Raw genomic sequence first — 20,230 nt, forward strand, 5'->3', positions numbered from 1 at the left:
AAAGAAGCTCAATGTTTAGGAGAACTTGCAGACTCTTCATAGAGAAAGAGTCTTATTTTTACCCGTCATGTAACAGAGTTGATGTTTTCGCTCAGTATGTTTCACCATCAATAAAGTCATGCACACGAGATGCAGCAGAGCTACATCTATTCACAGAAATATCAGCAGCAGGGAAACTCTTCTTCCTTAATCCTGGTCCAATTTTAAGGCACTTGCCACTTTCGACCTGTTTATGGGATCGGTGGTCTAGCAAATTTCTGAGCTGAGGAAACTATCGAAATATCATGCAAATGACTTAGAAGCGACCAAAAAGTAACGGTTGTATGGTTTGCAGTAAGAAAGGCTGAAAACTCCCCCAAGAAGTACACATTGATGGACTTCATTCGCAACAAAAAACGGAGACGCAATGATAATACGGGAAGCATGCACTTGATCATAGTTGCACTTCTGTTGTGTTTTCTTGTGACATTAGCGATGTCTTGACTGATCTTCTCATGTATAATCTAGCTCTTGGAGTATGGTTGAAAAGGAGCAATACTAAAGAATAATACCCGTTCATAAGATTGCAGCAGATCTGTCTGACAAATATCAGTCATATTAGGATTCTGTCCCGCACAGTGGCCATGCGGTCTAAAGCGTCATGATTTGGGCTCCGGCTACGAGATGCGCGTATGTGCGATTTCTTTGGGAGAAGCGTAATGACTTTTCTCCTGCGATTTCGGCGGGGTCCGTCGTGCTCACCACACTTCACCCCGTAACTGGTTGGGTGATCTCCGACCTCGGCAGGTGGGAGTGCGGTCGGCAGTCTGTGGGTAGGCGGCCCTGGCCCTCACGGGATGTTGTGTCACGGGTTGTTATTACGCGTATTAGGATTCCATAGCTTGATTGTTTGGGATACTGTATGTCATATTATTAGAGGACATACAAAAAGTGAGCGTGGAAAGTATCTATGGAGCAACTTCCTCCTACCCAAGATGTTCTTCGACTTCGACTGCACATAACACGAACCAATTGTCAAGCTCTTATTTGGATACATACATTTCATACCAATCCAAATATTAGGGTAAATCAAAAAGTAAAGGCAATTATCACATCTTTATTTCCACGCAAGAAGAAAAACTACACATATCACTTTTCCACATATACCCCCTGCACGGCAATGCACTTTTGGTATCGTGCAATCAGCTTCTGTATCCCGTCCGCGAAGAAGGTTTTTGCTTGGTCACGAAGCCACGTCTGCACCGCCTGCTGGACCTCGTCATCTGACCTGAACCGACGACCACGCAGTTTTAAAGCGGTCCACCCACTCATACACGTTTCGTTGAGTCATGGTGCTTGCTCCATACTGCGCTAACAGCCGACAGTGGATGTCTGCCGGTTGATTCCCTCCGACCACAGAAAGCGCACTACGGCATGCTGTTCCTCGATGGTGCATTTATGGAGTGGTGCGTCCATACGTGTGACCTTTTTGCTCCGCAACACTCGACTGAATGGGGTAGTGATGAATACTCCAACTTCCACGTCACTCCAAGTATACACGTGGTGACGTTAGACACACCCAGTGTTCGTTTATTCTTGCGAAAACACAAAATTGCCTTTAGTTTTTGATTTACCTAGTATCTCTTTTCGCCAGAAGACGGATGGAAACTTTAAGATAACATAATTATGTATGCCGATCACGGCAACTCGTAAACCATTTTCCAATTAATTACTGAGCATAACATGTTGCAAATGCACTAAAGGGTTAGGATGCTTTTGCACACCGGCAAAGCTCCCCTAATGTCCAGGTTGTGAATGTTATGGAAAAGAGTGCTACAATGAGCATACACGGGAAACTTCAGGGGTGTAAGAGTGGCCCTTCCTCAAGACACCCACATATCAACCTCACTTCCACTTAGGGCCGGTTGCACCATCTCCGCTTAACGTCTTATCCCCCACTTAACACCATTTTGCGGTTGTTCAATGTCCGCCTAACGTTACCTAGCACTTAAAGATCCGTGTAACGTAAGTGGCGCTCGGGGCTCCGCCTAACGCGTTAAGTGCCGGATAAACATGGAAAAGCAGTACACTGTGCAGCCAACAGATACGTGCAGTACCTAGTATAATCTGTGTTTTCACTTTTATAGTTGATGAAATGGCAAAGTCTCGATCAGCTGTTGTAAATTGCGAAAGTTTGCTGCATGTTTTGCATTACCAAATAACAGCAAAAAAGGCGGATTTGTTAATTATCCCAGTAACGGCAATAAATAAAGCAACGTTTATAAATATATGTGCAGAAATGAATATTAGGTGGTCATTTTCGTGTGTGTTCCGAACATGTTGTATATTGATATTAGCATTAGCAGTTTCACTGTAATTTCGTAAGTAGGATTTGAGTGTATGCGGGTACAGATATATAAATAAAACTAGGTTAAAGGAAATGCGTTTGATGCTTGCAAAATTGTATTAAAATGCCGTTCCAAATAAATGAATGTGTGTTTGCTGTAACAAATTTCTTCAACCAAACAACACAATACACGAAATGTACACCATGCATCAGTTGCTTTTTCGCAATCCTAGTAATTTGTAATCTTTAAGATTAAAACACGTGTAATATTATTCGAGTCACTTCCGTCGCAATTGGTGTGAATGTAACATTGCAAATGAACAAGTAATGTGTTGTTTCCGAATAACAACTGGCAAAGAATGCACGTATAATATTTAGCAGTAGCTACTCTTACCGTTCAGTTCATACATATGTACAAGGAACAATTTCCGAATGGTTGTGTGTTTTTTTACAATCATACACATTTACAATAATAACCTTGCAAGAAACTTCATACCTAGTAGTACATAAGACGTAATACCAATGTTTAAAGAAACGTATATTTGTATATGTGTGATTTTGTATGTTAACTTCCAAAACTGGCAAAAAAAAGTTTACTGTTAACAAGCATCCTTACGATGTTGACATGCATGTACAAGGAACAATTTTCTACTGGTTTTGTACCTAACCAGCCCTACCCTAATATTCATGGGGGAGCATAAGACGTAAATGCCAAAGTTTTTTTTTCGGTATTTACTACTTAGAGGAAACGTTTTATGCGAAGTAACATATTTTTAATTACATTGTGCGAGATTTTGTACTTTAACTTTAAAACTGGCAAAGAATAATAATAATAATAGAGACAGGTACAGCAGTATCTTTACGGCGTTGATACGTATATACAAGGAACAATTTAGAATGGTGTTACGTTTCGTAGATACAAAGAAAATGCACCATTGTAATAAACCTTGCACGAATCTACATGCCTGAAGATGCATAAAACGTGCACTCAAGTTTTTCTGTTTTTTTTAAACACTCATATGCAATACACATGATCTTGTATTTGATTTTTCAAAATAACTGGCCTAAAAAGACGAGCGGCTAGGGGCAGCATTAGCACCTTGGGAAATACATGCTAACAACACCAAACCTGGCCTGCCTATCCTATCCACGTAGGCATATAATAGCATAGATAAGCATGTAAATAGGTTTGGCAAGTTATAATTTGTTTATTTAAGCTATTATATGCATACGTGGATAGGTTAGGCAGGCCATGTTTGGTGTTGTTAGCATGTATTACCCAAGGTGCTAATACTGTCTCTATCGGCTCGTCTAAAAAGGACCACAGCTTGTACGTATGTACAAGGTATATTTTCCGGGTGAATATTACTGTTTTTTGTAAACAAATATATACGTTCTTTCATTGCACTAGCATATAACGTTGCACGAAACTACCTATCTGAAAGTATATACAGCCTTGAGTTTCTTCTTTTTTCTTAATAAGAATAAAACATGCTCACATACAGTACTACGGTACTTTACATTATTATTTGATTATTCTTTTTGTGCTAAGATGATAGTAATTCCCAAAATGTACCTTGTACATGGAACCGTTGATTAACGATTTTTTTGTGCTATCCGAATTTGTTTTGAATACAAAAATTTAATTTTCATTTGCATCGTTATTACTCAACCAACTTTCAATATTAACCTTGCACAAAAGCTGCATTATAAATAAAGAAGAAACCTATAAGATGGTCAACGTTGATAATACTAATACTCGCTATTCGCTAAAGAAGGGGTTACGGATTGATAAATTATTAACAGAAACGAATGATAAATTAGTAAGAGCAGAGTAGAAGATTGCTCTTCACATTCCGTATATTTACACAAACTCAGATATGTCAGCCTTGCACTAAAAATTTAATAAATTAACTTGCATTTGTTACGACTTCGTAAAATTTTGGTCACTGTTTAGTAGTGTTTAATATTTTTAAAAAAAGTGACCGTATGTCTTACTGAAAGATAAGACGAGGAATATTCTTATTTGCATTATGTTAATTGGAGTACGTGAAAAATAAATTGAAAAGTTTGTAAGCTTCCCACTACTTCGAAAACTTACGGGTTATATTGTATCATATAACATACATTTGATATTATATGAGAGTACGAACATGCATTACCTACTTCGATCAGCTGTTTCATTTTATTGCAATAAATATTTAGTTTTTTTAAACATATTTCAGTTGAAAAAGCATGCATTTGGAATTGACAAGCAGACATTAGCACGTAATAAACAAACAAAACACAATCGAAAACGCAACTTTCTCCAGTTTCTGTTGCCAGGTCGTAGGCAAGGAGGAGAAAGTTCCACCTTACAAGGCAGAGGATAAAAATGCTTGGTGCAACCCACCACCGCCTAAATCTCCCGCCTGTCGTTATCCAGCACTTTGTAAAGTGGCAGATTAAGTGGCGATGGTGCAACCGGCCCTTAGTACATTCTGGACTGCATTGTACAGACTAAGGCTCTGACGTTTGGACCCATAGCCAGTACAATCCTCTATGGAACTTATCTTATGAACTGTCTATTTGTGTTTGTGATTGTCCCTTCATCCATTTATTTGTATCACCCTTTATTGTCATCTTCGCGATTAGCCAAAAAATGGCAGTAACGCGAAGTAAAATAAACCAAATCAATCGATCAATGAGTCAACGTGCAACTATTTTAATTTATTTTTCTGTGTGAAAACGTTTTGTCTGCAACAAAGTTTATACAGAAGAAATTGAAGTAAACAGTTCGTTATGTTGTCATCTCAATTTTGTAGTTAATAATGTATAGGCCAATTTCCCTCCCCCAAAAGGAAACAATAATATGTACACACTTAAATTTTATTGATTTAAGTCCACTTTATGCACAGTAAGACCAATCATGACTGGGCCTACAGTTTAAAGGGGATCCGAAACAGTGCTTCCACCTGGTATTGAACCCGGGGCCCCTTGATTGCAAGGCGACTACGCTACCACTGTGCCATCGGGGAGGCCCCCATTTGAAATATATATTTAAAAGCACTAGCTTTACGAGATTACTTTTTCTTGCAGTTTAATAAACTATATTTTTATTTCCGATAAGCATGGATTGATTGCAACATCTCTCATGATAAATGTTTTAGAACACCTACCTTCAAAGTGTTATTACTGTCCGCTATATTTATTTCAACAGAGCAGTAATATCAGAAACTATGCTGAGTGTTGTGCATATTCCAGATCCACTTGTTGTAGCTATATGGTACCTCACTTAACTTCGCAATAGAAAATTCGTAACTTTACTTTTTGAACATCCCTCGCACATCAATTTAAAGTAATATCATCTCAAAAACTGTAAATAATTACGAATGAAACATGTATTCAAATGTACATGAAGGTTATATGTGTCTTCTTCGTTATATCTTGGTAAACTGAACTGGAGAGTCTGAAATGCCAGTTGAAAAATCTGCGTTATAATACAACGCCGACAAATATGTTTTGATTCATCACTTCGGAACTAAGAAAGAAAACTTCCTCAAACAACTTGCAACATAATCATGAGAAACTGTACTTTATTTTCGATCTCATTGATATTTACCATGTTATGAAACAAAAGACCATTTCGAGAGCAAGAAAAATATTTATCCGTGACAGTTTTTTGTTTCTATATTCAACGGGTAACAATAAACCTTAACATTAATGATAATTTTACACTTCGTTGTAGTTTTCTCTTTCGAATGACACCAGTTTTGCAGATCTGTGTAGCATAGTAACGTTTCTATTATGAGAAATAGCAAGCTAAGTGTATTTGATTTGTCGCCATTTTCAATCCAATATGGCGGCCACTGTCCCAGTTGCGAAGTTGGCAACATCACTTTTTTAACTCTCCATGATGACCTAGTTCAGAAAAATAGTGTTGCCGCTTGTGGCGGTGACGGTCCCACGAAGTGACAAGTTTTGGCCAGTTTGTCGCCCTACTATCAATTCTCTCTCTCTGATAATTTACAAAGCGTAACGGAAAAGAATCATATTGCGAACGAAGGGAGCAAGAAAATCTTCAGATCCAATTTTTTGCAAACTGAAAACAATATTGATTTAATAGGGTGCAAATAATTTTCACGGGGCGCCATGGCATCCTCTTTTTCAATTTTCAAAATTAGATCGTTAGCTTCCCAGGGCCAGCTCCAGAGATTGAAAAAAGGAGACAATGCGAGCGAGGCGGGCAAGAAAATTTTACGAAATTTATTTTTATTTGTATAAAATTTGAGATTGAGGGGGCAATTGCCCCTCTGTTCTCCCTTGTGGCGAGCACAACATCAAAGAATGGTTTTCCTACAATTTCCAATCTTCTAAAGATGATTAAGATTTCTTGCTGTTTCACCTATAGCCAGCATAAGCATTTACAGCTATTATTTCACGATAATCTTCATGTGCGTTACTTGAAACAACGAATAAGATTCTTCTTACCTCGAGAAGTATTATATCCTGAGCAGTAGTGGCGAATAGAGGGGCCATGGGGCGATTGCCCACCCCATTTTTGCCACTGCATTATGCTAAACTTTACATACAAAGGGAATTAACCTGTCCTTGCCCCCCTGGTTTTAGAAGCCAATCGCCGTCACTGATCCTGAGACTCCAAGAGATACCTGAGATTACTGGAGCAACAACCTACAAGTGACCCACAAGATTCACCCGTCACAAGGAGAGTTGAACACAAGTTTCAAATGCATGTGTCTCGTACAATGGAAAATCCAAATAAATCCCGCGCGTCTACGTATTCGTGATGCGGTGCAACGTGCACGAAGAGCTTGGAAAGGAGTGATTTCACTAATGAACTGCAGTGATCACAATTTAATAGATCGATTTCACGCGATCGAATCGCTTCTATATGATCGCGACACGTTCGTAATTCTGCTTCACAGGAACTAACTTCACTTCTTTGAGCTGAAACCTTTTCCCTATCAAAACTGCTATTCTATTCAAGTCTCTCTGCAATGTCGGCTTCTATTTTCATGTTCAGAAAAACTCAATTGTAGTAGGAACTCATTGTTGAAAGGGTATATTTATGTAAACACTGGATGCAACACCGTATGGCTACAATGCAATAATGTTTACAATGCGCTCCAAGGTGAAAGATCAAAATAAATACTGGTGATATGTTATCTTTGAAAACTTGTCCAGAACATATAGTCCCGTAAAATATACATGCCCTTTAACTTTTATTGTATTCTATCAAGACAAAACTTGAAATTCCTTCCTTGTGTGACTGCCACACTACAAGAGTAAAATCTATGGTGAAAGTTTCATGAGAATATTTCTATTTTTTTTTTGCGGTTTCTCATTACTTAATTATTTTGTACACATGTCGCATCCGTTGGGGGGGGGGGGTAATGTCTGGTTCTGGGTGCCCCTATCTAACTACGCCCATGTTTGAAGGTAGCTGGTGGACCAAAAATATGATTTGGGCAGATTGAAGTTTATTCTGTCGATACATGTTGTATCGTGTTGATTTGCCCTACGCTTCTCGAGAAATCGTGGCGCTAGGTAGACAGATGTTGATTTTGTATATACATGTTGTATCGTGTTGAGCCGCCCTACGCTTCTCGAGAAATCGCGGCGCGAACATTGGTCTGCCTTTCGAAGACGTTTTCAGTGATATGAAGATTGAGGGTTTAAAATACGTGATTTTGAAGGAAATTGGTGGACAGAAAATATGTGTAGATTGAAGTTTATTCTGTCGATACATGTTGTATCGTATTTAGTTGTTCGGCTCTTCTTCAGAAATCGCCTTCATCTTACTTTCTAATTTTAAGAGAAAATATTTTAATGTGAAAAGTTTTAAACACATGTACATGCATCAAAATTTGTGATGTATTTCACTACACGCGTATTGCAAGCAAATCAATGCCGTTTTATGCACCTTCGTGCCCAACGACACATAGGAAAATCCCTCCCACTATCCCTTCCGCTGGTTTGCAACACTGTCCAGATTAATCGCTATCGCGGCGCTACTGGTGGCAGGCGGTGAAATTGAAAATCTATGTTTCATAGATATAAGGAGTTTTTATTGGAAATTGTGGTATTTTGCCCAGTGAATATGCATTTTGGTGGAATATGCTTTTAGTTCGGTTGGATGAAATCGTATAGGTATTACTACTGTGGTAAATATACTGTTTGTAAAGTAAACGGATTGTGAGGGAGAGGGTAACAGTTATATTTATCAAATGGCTACCATTGCTTGAGAAGGCAATCAGATTTTTTTTATATAGTTACATATAACTTTTAAATCACATGTAAATTTGCAGAATTCATGATAAATATGTCATACCCACACCCCCAATGGCTCACCATATATCATTTTGTAGGGAAAGTCGGGAAAATTTTGAGAGAGATTTGCCTATAACTATAATTCATAGCTTTTTTCCTTACAGTCCAACTTCTGATTGCTGGATGCAAATTATCCATTATAAATGCTCTTCTACATTCTATAAATTTAATGCATCATAATGCACATTCTAAAGAGTAATAATGAATTGCCTACTTTTTCTGTTTTAAAAAAAATCAGCAGATACTCATTCTACAAATTTTAAATATTAATACATGCTCGTTTATGAATTTCAAATACCTATCTCATCCTCCCATACAATGCAAAAATAATACAGCTCACTGAATATAATTCAATTGAATTGACTTTATTACTGGGCGAGTTTGGAATCGGGACACAAGTTTCAATTGTTATATAGCCTACTGATATTTTTCACTCCATTGTAAACTCCATTATACATTCTCTGCATGTGCTGTGCCAATACACTGTGTAGTCTTCCCTGCTTTTTTACACACTATTTTGACAAACTTGCAAGAAAGAAAAAACAACAACAATTATTTCTCACTTAGGGAAAGGTGGAATATACTTAGACTAAAAGCAGAGTGCAATTTGTGACATTATCAGAGATAGGTTACAGCCACATATTATTATGTGTGTTTATGATTGGATGTTTATTGCTCAAAATCTAATTTTGATATCGAATGGAACAAACACTCACTACCATTCTAAGTTAAATTCTAAAATCAAACTGCAAGAAAATTACTAAATCAGTTAAATAGGCAAGATGAATGACACTGTTCGTGCAGGTTTGATAATCTGCCAGTTAATTGTCAAGGGCACTGTGATGCTTAGACTTGATCCATTATGTTGCAAATTCATCTGCATTACAGTAATTCACAGATCCATTGATTTTTTGCATCAGTTAAGGTAAGGTCCATACTAGTAAACCCATGTTCACATTCACCTGCAAGATATTGGTACAATTGAATTCACAAGTTCTGTGAGTGTTGTGAGAATGTGTTTTGGATTTTCTTTGTAGATGCAGAAATCTTTAACTAGTGAAATGCACATGCTTTTCCTTAAATTAAAGTTCACTTCTTCACATAAATGGGGGGATTGGCATGCCACCATGAAACAAATGTTCACACTCATACAAAGGTGCATGCATCTGCATTTAATACGACTACATCAAAAAAAGAGACCTAAATCTTCAAACCAGCTATTCATATTATCCACTAAAGATTGAAAAAAAAAATCTTTTGAAGATGTGTTTTCTCTCTAACTCCTCAAGTAACTTTCTCATACAGGATGCACACAAAGTTCGTGTACCACAGAATTATATTATTATCATGAAGGTAGAACGTGACTCTTAGGAATCCAAAATATTTGCACGTGTCCCTTTGTAGTCTCTGCATAGCTACATGTGCTGTTCATATTATCCACAATTTTTTGGCTCACTTTCTGGAAGGCAGCATGCACTGCATCTTTGAGATCATCGTTTGTTAAATAATGACGCTTCTGCACCTCGTTGATGTCGTTAGATCAGGGCTTCTTGGAGGTCATGCGGGAGGAGCTGGACAATTGTCCAATCCTCGTCTGATCCAGGAATTCTTAAAGACGGCTTTCACCAGGCGTTAAACAGCCAATGAGAAGTGGGTGTCCCATTGTGCTCAAACTAGACACTGTTCACAATTTACACATGTCGCACTTGTGGGAGGAGCCACAAGTGCACGTATCATTTGGATATAACTAACATTATCAACAGAAGCAGTAAAGTTAATGCAAACCAGACATATGCATTGCTGTCATTCTGGCCAAGGCTTTTTTTTTATTGGTTAGCTGTTATTTTGATATGCATGGCCTCACACAGCGGCCACCAAAAACTCTTCAATTATGTAATCACTTGTGTCAGCCATTGGTTCGACTTTCATTTTCTGTGACTCTCAGATAAGCAATTAACAAAAATGCGGTGCAGCACGTTGAGACCTTGTGACAGCAGGAGAACAGCAAGGTCGTGTGAAAGTCACCAACACGAACGAGGCTGGTATAGCCCTATATTACTCACATAAATGTAGGGGTATATGGGCTTTGAACACACCCTGTACATGGTGAATTGTTTGTTTTCAATGCTTAGAGTCTTTTCTAGCCACATTAATTTCTTGCTTTGCTCTAAGAACTGAAGGATTTCTGTTTTGCACATGCAATGATAGTATTTTCCAGTGACCTCCCATAATGTGTTTGTCTACATATTTTATTGGAGCCACGGTAGCTCAAGTCGTTAGGGAGTCTGAGTATCATGCGAGAGACTGGGTTCGATCCCGATGGTTTTTTTTCCACCTGTTCAAGAGACTTCGGCATCCACCCAGCATCGTATAAAGTGGGTACCTGGAGGAAACTCTGGGGGTAATGGTGCTGATCACATCACCCCTATACTCCTTCATGGCATGGTGCAAAGCATACGGGAGCACTATACTTTACCTTTACATATTTTACGTATTACACTGTTTATTTAAATAAAACTGGAATTCTAGGTCTTACAATAATTTTCACAAATTTCTATCCCTGCTCAGTAATCAATCTTCACATCAGTGAGGCACCTTTGCAAGTTTTGATGAAAGTTCAGTCTGGAAAACTTTTTGTAGTGTACTTTCAGGAGAAATTTTCTTGGCGGTAGGAACCTTAGGGAGATTTCACTTCAAAGTGAATAGCGAGATGAATTGACTGCATGATTATACAGTGTGAAACTTTACTATTGATTGGTTCTTGCCACTTGTCACTTCAGTGTGAAACGTCCTTTACGTTCAATGGAATTGAAATCAAAATGCAAAGATCAACAGCACTTGAAAAAATGTATTTATCACATGTAATATATACATCATATCAACATATATTATCACATTATTAGCAGACAATATTCTTGCAGTGAAACCTTTTCAAAATATAGAGAATGTTTTTCCCTCACAGTGGTAATGTCCAGATATTTACATGCCATGCAAGACTATAATGACACGAAGTACTATAAATGTTTATGTACAGAGATGAAATAACATGCAGTGGACAACCTACATGTACATGAAATAAATGTAGGTACACAATTGTAGAGAACATTACATGGAAAAGGTTCTGATTGTTAACATTGATGGTCAGTGGCATGTCTTGTAAAAAGGGTAGTGGGGTATGTAACATCATTGGAATGCTTGTTGTGCTGAATTATGGAAAGTAATGTATTGGCGACTAAAGAAGGTCAATGTACCCCCACTTCCCACTTACAAAATGTCTTGGCATGCTACTATCGATGATAATTGTGTTACACTAATTTCGATAATTATGTACAGTGGCTGGAATCTTCAAGTCTTTTTCACTAGTTGTGAATGTTCTACCGAGAATCAAATTTGCTCACCTGATCTACTGCATATCAATACTACAATTCTTTGAGATTTTCTGTCATGCTGGCAGTAGCATGCCCAGAATTTTTGAAAGGGTGGGGGCTACGTACATTTTTTTTAGTAGTCAGTCCTCATTTTACCATCTTTTCCTGCCTTTGATATATATTTTTAGGAATACTGCGTCAAAGGGATGGGCTTTTGACCCCACTCCCCCTTGGGCATGTCACTGCATGCTGCATTCAGGGTTCTTGTTGGGAAATGTGATGGAAAAGGTATGTTGGAAAACCAAGATGGACTTGAAGGATATTTGCAGGATGGTCAAAAGTTGATTGGTCTTGTCCAAGGTAGGAACAAATGGAAAACCTACATTGCTGCAGCAATGAACCTTCAGGTTTATGAATGCCAGAGAGTTAGAATTCACAAGCAAACTAGACATTTTGGCTAAATCGTCACTGGTGCCTATGCTGCCCTCCGAAAACATATTTGCAATTGCATTCACACAGCTCCCAGCACAAAATAAACACTTGGCATACTGCCCTGTTGTTTTCTTTTATATCCATTCAATTGGATAATAACTTAACTCGAGAACACTTGTTTGAAGCTGATTTCTGTTTCATTTTGCAGTGTTAAGATTTCTTGTGAATTCTATCACAGCAAAGATATAATTAATTGAATTAAATTATGCTTCAGCTTTATTTGAACATGTCACAGGATGAAAGAATAGTCAACTTAATTGATTGGCAATATATACAGGGTGTACACAAAGTGTCTGACACATTTAAATTATTAATAAATTAGAATCTAATGAAGATACAAATAAACTGCTAGCAATGATAGATAGATAGACTCAAAAGGTTTTATCCTGTATCAGTACACTTCTATATGTGCTTTTGTTTGTCGCACTTTTGCCTAAAAACAATGTCTGTTATATATCTCCAGAGGAAAGAAAATCCAGTGGGGTTGTGGCAGGTGACCTTCAGGGCCAAGGATTCGGACCGCCAAGTCAAATCCATCTTCCTGGAAAGCTTTCGTTCAAAACACGATGAACAATGTTGCAGAACTTTATAGAAGTGATGAACATTGATGAACTGAAAGCAAGAATAAACAATGCGATAGCCACTGTGGATGTCGGCATGCTGATCCAAATGTAATAAGAAATCTATTATCGTCTTGACATTCTCCATCGACAAAAGGAGCACATACACAAGTAGAAGTGTTCTGATGAAGGACATAAAACTTTTTGAGTTTATCTATTTATCATTGCCACAAGTTTATTTATATCTTCATTAGTTTCTAATTTATTAATAATTGAAACGTGTCAGACACTTTGTGAACACCATGTATTTTAGCTTCTTTGAGCAGTTGTCTTTATTAGGGTAAATATAAGTGTATAGTGAAAGCATTAAAACATGTAAAGTTTCTCTTTGGTATGAATAGGGACTGTGGAGCAACGTAACATTATGGATGCCAACTCTGTATGCACTTCACAGAACCTCATGGAGATTGAACTATGCTCTGCTGTGACAGTTGACCTTATCACCTCTGTTCAGTTCCTGCTCCCTGAGTGGTCTGTCACCTGCATACTGTTGTTGTCAAATGTATGCTTGGTTCAAACATGGCAACTGACTGAGTTGTTGCACAAGTTCTTCGAAAGGAAAAGCAAATGATATTATTTAGCTATGCAAGCCTTGGAGGGCAAGTTCTTTCCCACAAGCCATCAAGGAATACCTGCTCTTTGTGTGTCATTGGCTTTCCCTCTCCTCCGCTGTGAACATGGCAACCAAGTGTTCAAATTCCCATCTCAACTCCAAACTCTCACTGGCAAGGAATGAAGCACACAGTCTCACCAGGAACCTCTTATCTCCAAACACACACATACAAGGGTTAACACTGAGCACTGCACTTCTACCCTAAAGATGAGTGGTGTTAGCTCTCGAGAGCTTGGAATCCTTCCCACAACTCACCTGGTCGATAGCCCAAGATAATTTTTTCATCATGTTTAATTTTGATCACTGTTGTGCCCACTTGCTTTACTGTATGCAAGTGTGTATAATTGTTTGCACAAGAGAAGCATATACAGACCACTGTTTTGGTGTCATTTTCAAAGCATAAGAGGGAGAGAAACATTAATTGTGTTTTGATATTTTTCGATCAGATGAGCAAATATTACTCATACTTTTGTACTGAAACATATTTTGATATGCATATATAATAATTGCAACAACAGATAATTTGTTTGAATATTGACATGTGGATTGATAGTTCCAACATTTTAATCAATTCATTTACAGTTGCAATTATTTTGGGTTGCTTTATTTAACAGGCATAACAATCTGATGTAACAACATTGAAAATTGAACCATCATGAACATTTTTCATATTTCATCATTCATATTGTAATGAAAAGTTCTTTATATGTATGAAAATATTTTTTTTAGGAGGATTACATTACAATGAACCTGCAACACTGTTTTGGAATTATGGAATAAACAACTTTCTGGAATCTTAGCCATGATGTTATGAACTACTCGTTATGATGTAACAATGTGTTCTATCTGGATAAAGCTGTTATTTGTATGTATATTCTCAATGAAGTTAACAGTAGAGGAGTATGGTGAGTTGTTGCATTGGCATTTTTCTGTTGGACTATAATTAATAATAAACTTGAGAAACCGTATTTCTTTAATACTGTTCATGTAATGTATTTCAATTCTTTTTATTAGCTATTAACTATGTCTAAAGTTTTGCCAGTGATTCAGAGTTAAAATAGTATTAATTGCATTAACTATTGATATTTTTTGTTTGTTTCATGCTAGCTAATAATAATTATGCTTCTAAACATAATTATGGCTGTGAAAGTTAACTTTACCATTATGCCCAAGAATCGATAGGCATTTTTTATATTTGGAAAGCACCATAACATGTTAAAGATAATCTTAGTACTTTTCTCAATACAGTTTCAGCTTTATAAGCAAATTTCACATTTGTCTTAGTTTACAAACAGAATGTTAACACGTTCGCTGCCGGTGATGCATTTATGCATCATATGGGGTTGTAGCTGTGTTCCTTTGATGCACCTTGTTGAAGGATTGATTGCAGTAAACATTAGCTTTTTTGCTCTTTTGCACGTCTATCTTTACATTGTTGAATCGAATGGCATTATAGTTCCTTCTATTTTGTTTCTTACTCATGCATCAATACATTGTTTGATAGTAAAGAAATTGTTTCCTTTTTTTTTATTCTTGGTACCATTGTTAGTTTGAAACATTAGAATTGTTATTTCCTGTGCCAATAGTTTTGTTGTCAGCACAATGGACTAGGGAAGAGAACTACAATTACGTGGCATTTCAATCAGCTGCAAGAAAATGGGGGGCCTCGGAAGGATTAGATGCGGGTCCCTCTTGTGCTAAAAGATCAAGAGCAGAAGAAACAATTGCAACTAAAGATGATAATCTGGCATCGTTATAAGAATTAGAACTAAGTGCAAACTGCAGCCAGTGCAAAATAGAAAGTGAAAGTGACAATATGCGTCATGTGGCACAGAGTAACAAAAAATCATACTATATGCTGATGATGCACTAGTACGTGATTGTAAAATTTACATGAAAGTTGCAAATTTACAATGTATTTTATGTAAATCAATGTATTTTATGCTACAAATAAGCAAAATTTCATAACAGCATTAATCGGCCCCTGACAAAAGTGTACATTTTTTAGGTGGCAGCGAACGTGTCATTGAATAAAAATTGCAACAACAATGATAAACAAAATGAGAAATACATCACAGACATTAGTATGTGATGATTTCCACGACATAGGTTTCGGCCCATCAAAGCACCAAAAACAAGTCAGAAGAAAACAACTTATTGTTTCCATATAGGCCATTTAGAATATTTACACTTTTCATTAGTTTTTACACTAATACTAAATTATTCTATACATTATATGGATGCTAGTTATAGGGTTTATTTTCTTTTGTACAAAAATAAGTCTTAGTAAGTGGCATACATCTATACAAGTTATGACTATGCCATTGATATTGTGTAAAATATATTAGTAACAATTTTACACAGTCAAAGGAGCAGCTTATTTAATTTTACTGTGCACTTATTGCTTGCGTATCATGTATATCCATACCACTTCATATGAAGACTGTGTAAAGTGCCTTTGTACAAATAAAAATGGTTGTAGATACTGTCTGGCTAAGTTATGTTAGATTAATAATGCATGTTTTTTTTTTTTTTTTTTAGCAAAACGTGTCATAAAACAATATCGTAATAGTTTGTTAATGAATTTCCATGTGCAACCAGAGGAGAATTTTTACTTACCTCCCTCCTGAAAATTGTCAACTTAAATGTTATATTTCTCACATATAATTTCATTTCATATTAATTTGCATTAATTATTATAAAGGACTGATAAATATAAGTAAGACTGGTAGAGATCATTGCAGAAAAATATAACTTCAAATGGAAGCAGCTCGCTTGACCCCCTTCCTCCCTTCTCTGGATAAAATCCTGCAAACACCTTTGTGAATACCATGGTCTTTTTATACACTTAATTTACGAACTGGTGAAGGTGCAAATGATCTATTATGAGAGCAGATGACCTCATCTTTAACTGTACTAGTTGTAGACATCTTTTCCAGTATGACTGCCTTAATATTAGATGTCAAGGAGAAGAATTCACTACTTCATATTATGTTGACGTAAACATAATTTTAGATTGGTTTTTGTGGTAATTGCCTAATTTCAAATGCCAAGAAGGTGTCTGTTATCCTCTTAGTTGCTTATGGAAGCTAATTACCATTTAATCTTATTTTAATTGATTAGAAGGGTAAAAATGTGAAAATTAATGTTTTTATGCTTACTGAAAAGTTTTTCATTTGCAGGTTCGAAATGCTGATTTTGTCTGACAGTAGATCACATCAGGTACGTCTTTTATCCTGTTCTGTTTTATTAACATTACTGTTAGTATTATGTGTAAGTATTGTTCTGCGCGTGTCTTATTGTCTCTTTTTATTACTCCTGAATTTTTTATTATTATTACTCGTGTATATTTTTCTTTTTCTCATACTTCCCTATTGATGAGTGTTGGTCGAAACAAGCCTGCTTGAATAGAGATGTTTATTATCATCTTATAAAAGTTAATATTAATAATAATAATAAAATAATTAACAAAAATATAAATCTACAAGGATAAAAATAAATAGACATAATACTATTTCTAGCCACCATTATTAAAAAAATAATTCAAATACTAAGTAAAATTAAAGAATAAGATATTACATCTAATCCAATAAAATAACCAGCCCCCCATACTCCAATACCAAATCATACTATTAATAAAAATAAAAAACAACCAAAAACAATAGAAATTTGAACCACCATTCATAAAGAACTATTAAATCTCAAAAGGATTAAAAATATAAAATAAAAAACTCAAGCCTAACTATTGCCTATTTTGGGGGGAGCAGGAAAATGTTTATTGAGATCTTGCCTTGACTCATTCTGAACCAACAGGTTGGTGATGTCGGAGCTTGCCCCTAGTTGATAACTTCCTGGAGATGAGCCTGCACGAAAAAGATTTAATTTCAGCTAAAAATTTCAGTGTGTGAAGCATATATGTGGTGCAAATGCTGTATTTTCCCACAGCAGGCACTGTAATTTGTTATGATCTTTGGTATGAGATCTACATGATAGCACATGCAGTTAGTGCATCCTTTCGAAAATACACTCAGGGATGAACTCGATGTATAATAATTCACCAAGCACTCGCTTTGAGAGTTGTCCTGTTAGGGCTTGAATTTTGACTTCCCCTGTCCTGCAATGAGTTTCCAGAAGACAGAAATTGGACGGGCTTTTCACTCGCACTCTGCTGCTCCTTGGAGTTGAAGCGGATGGGACTTTCGTACGAGGACACTTCCGTCTTTGGTTCACTGAACGTAACCGCACTCGGTCCCCTTGTGGGGACCGAATCCTCGTTTCTGTTGAGTAACTTGAGTCCTTCCTCTGCCTTGTTGTGGGAGGGAAGCTGTGCCCTTTGAAGGGGACTGGGAGCAGTGGAGTACACTGTGGGGGTGTTTGTAAGTGGGATGTCCGACCATATTTTCTCCAATTTTACGTCATCGTCTTCCTCATTCTCATCTTGGGACCTCTTTGTAAGGTAGTTTGATTCCGTCTTCAGAATGTTCAGGTTTCCGTATCCCAAGTCTTCATCTGCTGAAAATTGTATACATAATTAATGAGTTACATTTAATTCTTTTCTTAACCACATAAGCCACTTTTTGTAAGGGGCATAGCTAGGAATTTTTTAAGGTGTCAAATCTGTATTTGAAAGTGTGACTACTGTGCTCATAAAATGCTACATTTACTAAAATATTATGGAACACATGAGCTCACATATGCTTATTGTGGTTTATAAGAAGCACTAAAAATCATGTAAAAATGCCTAATTTGCATCACATAAAAATTTACTATGAATGAAAAATATATTTAGCGTATCATTTAATCCAGTTATAAGCAATTTCTAGCAACAATTAACATTTTTTCTATTTTATGACGATTGCTAAAGATAGCCCCCCCCCCCCCACATGCAGGCCACACATTACAACATTTGGTGGGTGACTTCAGTTGCACCTCCGCAAAACATGAAAACAGGCAAGAGCCAAGTAACAATAATTAATGTCATTTTCGAACTCATCACCCCAAACTCTACTGGAAAATCTAATTTCGTTTCTATAAAAATTGCACTGTAGAGCAGCATAATTTGATGAAATTCTGGGAGGGACCCAGGGTTACATTGTGTGAGAAATCAGATCAGCATTTAGGTGCCATTTGGTCATCGAAACAGACAACTTAGTTTCCAAATATGTGATTTAAGAGCAAAAAGTCACTAACTTGTGCTTCTGGGGACTACAACAGGGTTTGCACTGACCTGCAGAATCTAGTCAAGTCAGGGAAAAGGGAATTTGTTTTTCAAAATGAGTGGGAACCCTGTAAATATAGAGGAATTTTTGGACTACACACAATGGAATAAAATTAGTAAAATCTGAATTTATTTAGATATTTCATTATTTTTGCATTGGGACATTATCTCAGCATAATGCTCCAAAACCTTGCCAGTTCTTCATTGGTTAACAAGAACAAATAATTATTGGATTCCCCCCCCCCCCTAAGTTTATTTTAAGCTCACTTAATGCTCAGTAAGGCTAATTAGGACTGGACCTGTAGTTTAAAGTAGAATGCAAACCATTATGCGATGTGTCTCCACCAGTGACGATGCCAGAGGAGTGGCAGGTGCCCCCCTCCCAGTCAGACACTTCGCCCCCCACCTGAAGTTAATGAAATATGGGATAATTAGAGAATTCATTTCTAAGGGTATGACGATTTTCACCTTTTTTAAGTGGTGTATTCTGCATGATATCACTTCTCCTGCTAATATACCAACTTGACTAACAAAAATTAATTTTGTTTTAATATGTGTGTGACTTTCAGTCAAGATTCCAGCGCTGTTCTCGCCGGCCATTCATTTAGGTCCTGGGTCATTCAATGTCACTTCAACCAGACCATGGTACCCATGATCTCAGACTTTGATAAAACTTGGCACATTTAATCCTTCCATGGTGGTGAGTACGAAATACATTTTTTTGTCTCTAACTTGTCTGGTTTCATTTTTATAGCCCCTCAAACTTTCAGGGATTCCTCCTTTCTTCCATTTCCAAAGCCTCCAGTGTGAGGCTGCACTGCCTTGGGAAAAAAATCTATCTCCCTTACAAAGCCTTCAATCTTTTTGAAATTTCACAACAATGTTAACCAAACAATAAGGATTCCAGAAAAAAAATATGACAAAATACCACATTCATACTTTATTACACTAATAAATTAATAAAATACGTGGGTTGTAAATAAAGTAGTGGCAACACTGTCAGGAAAAGGTAATGACACAGTGCATGTGCTATCAGGCAGTGAGCAATGTCAGTTTGGAGCCATGTGTGGAGTGTCAAAAGTGGTTGGTGTAGCAAGTGCTGTTGTGTATGTAGGAGGTTGAAATGAACACCATTTTCTGGACTGCTGTATGTATGTGGTTACTCACCACCATGGAAGGATTAAATGTGCCAAGTTTTATCAAAATCTGAGAACATGGGTTCCCAAACCCTCCTTTTTTGGTCGAATTGACATTTAACGACAA

At 36.9% G+C, this 20,230-nt stretch overlaps 1 protein-coding gene across 2 annotated transcripts in view; it reads right to left on the reverse strand.

The window, feature by feature from the left end:
- Positions 1 to 11,491: 11,491 nt before the first annotated feature.
- The window catches only part of Ret (protein kinase receptor Ret oncogene), a 349,319-nt gene continuing 340,580 nt past the window's right edge, over positions 11,492 to 20,230 (reverse strand). The window contains exon 18 of one of the 2 annotated variants that reach the window (XM_083134370.1): positions 11,492 to 18,258. In XM_083134370.1, the coding sequence (XP_082990496.1) occupies positions 17,804 to 18,258 (455 nt within the window). In that variant the 3' untranslated portion in view covers positions 11,492 to 17,803. Of the gene's footprint in view, positions 18,262 to 20,230 lie in introns of both variants that reach the window. The other variant, XM_083134369.1, reaches the window with a different exon arrangement.

This window comes from Lepisma saccharinum, chromosome 13 (assembly GCF_977018435.1).
Source record: "Lepisma saccharinum chromosome 13, izLepSacc3.1, whole genome shotgun sequence".
Taxonomy (NCBI): Eukaryota; Metazoa; Arthropoda; class Insecta; order Zygentoma; family Lepismatidae; genus Lepisma; species Lepisma saccharinum.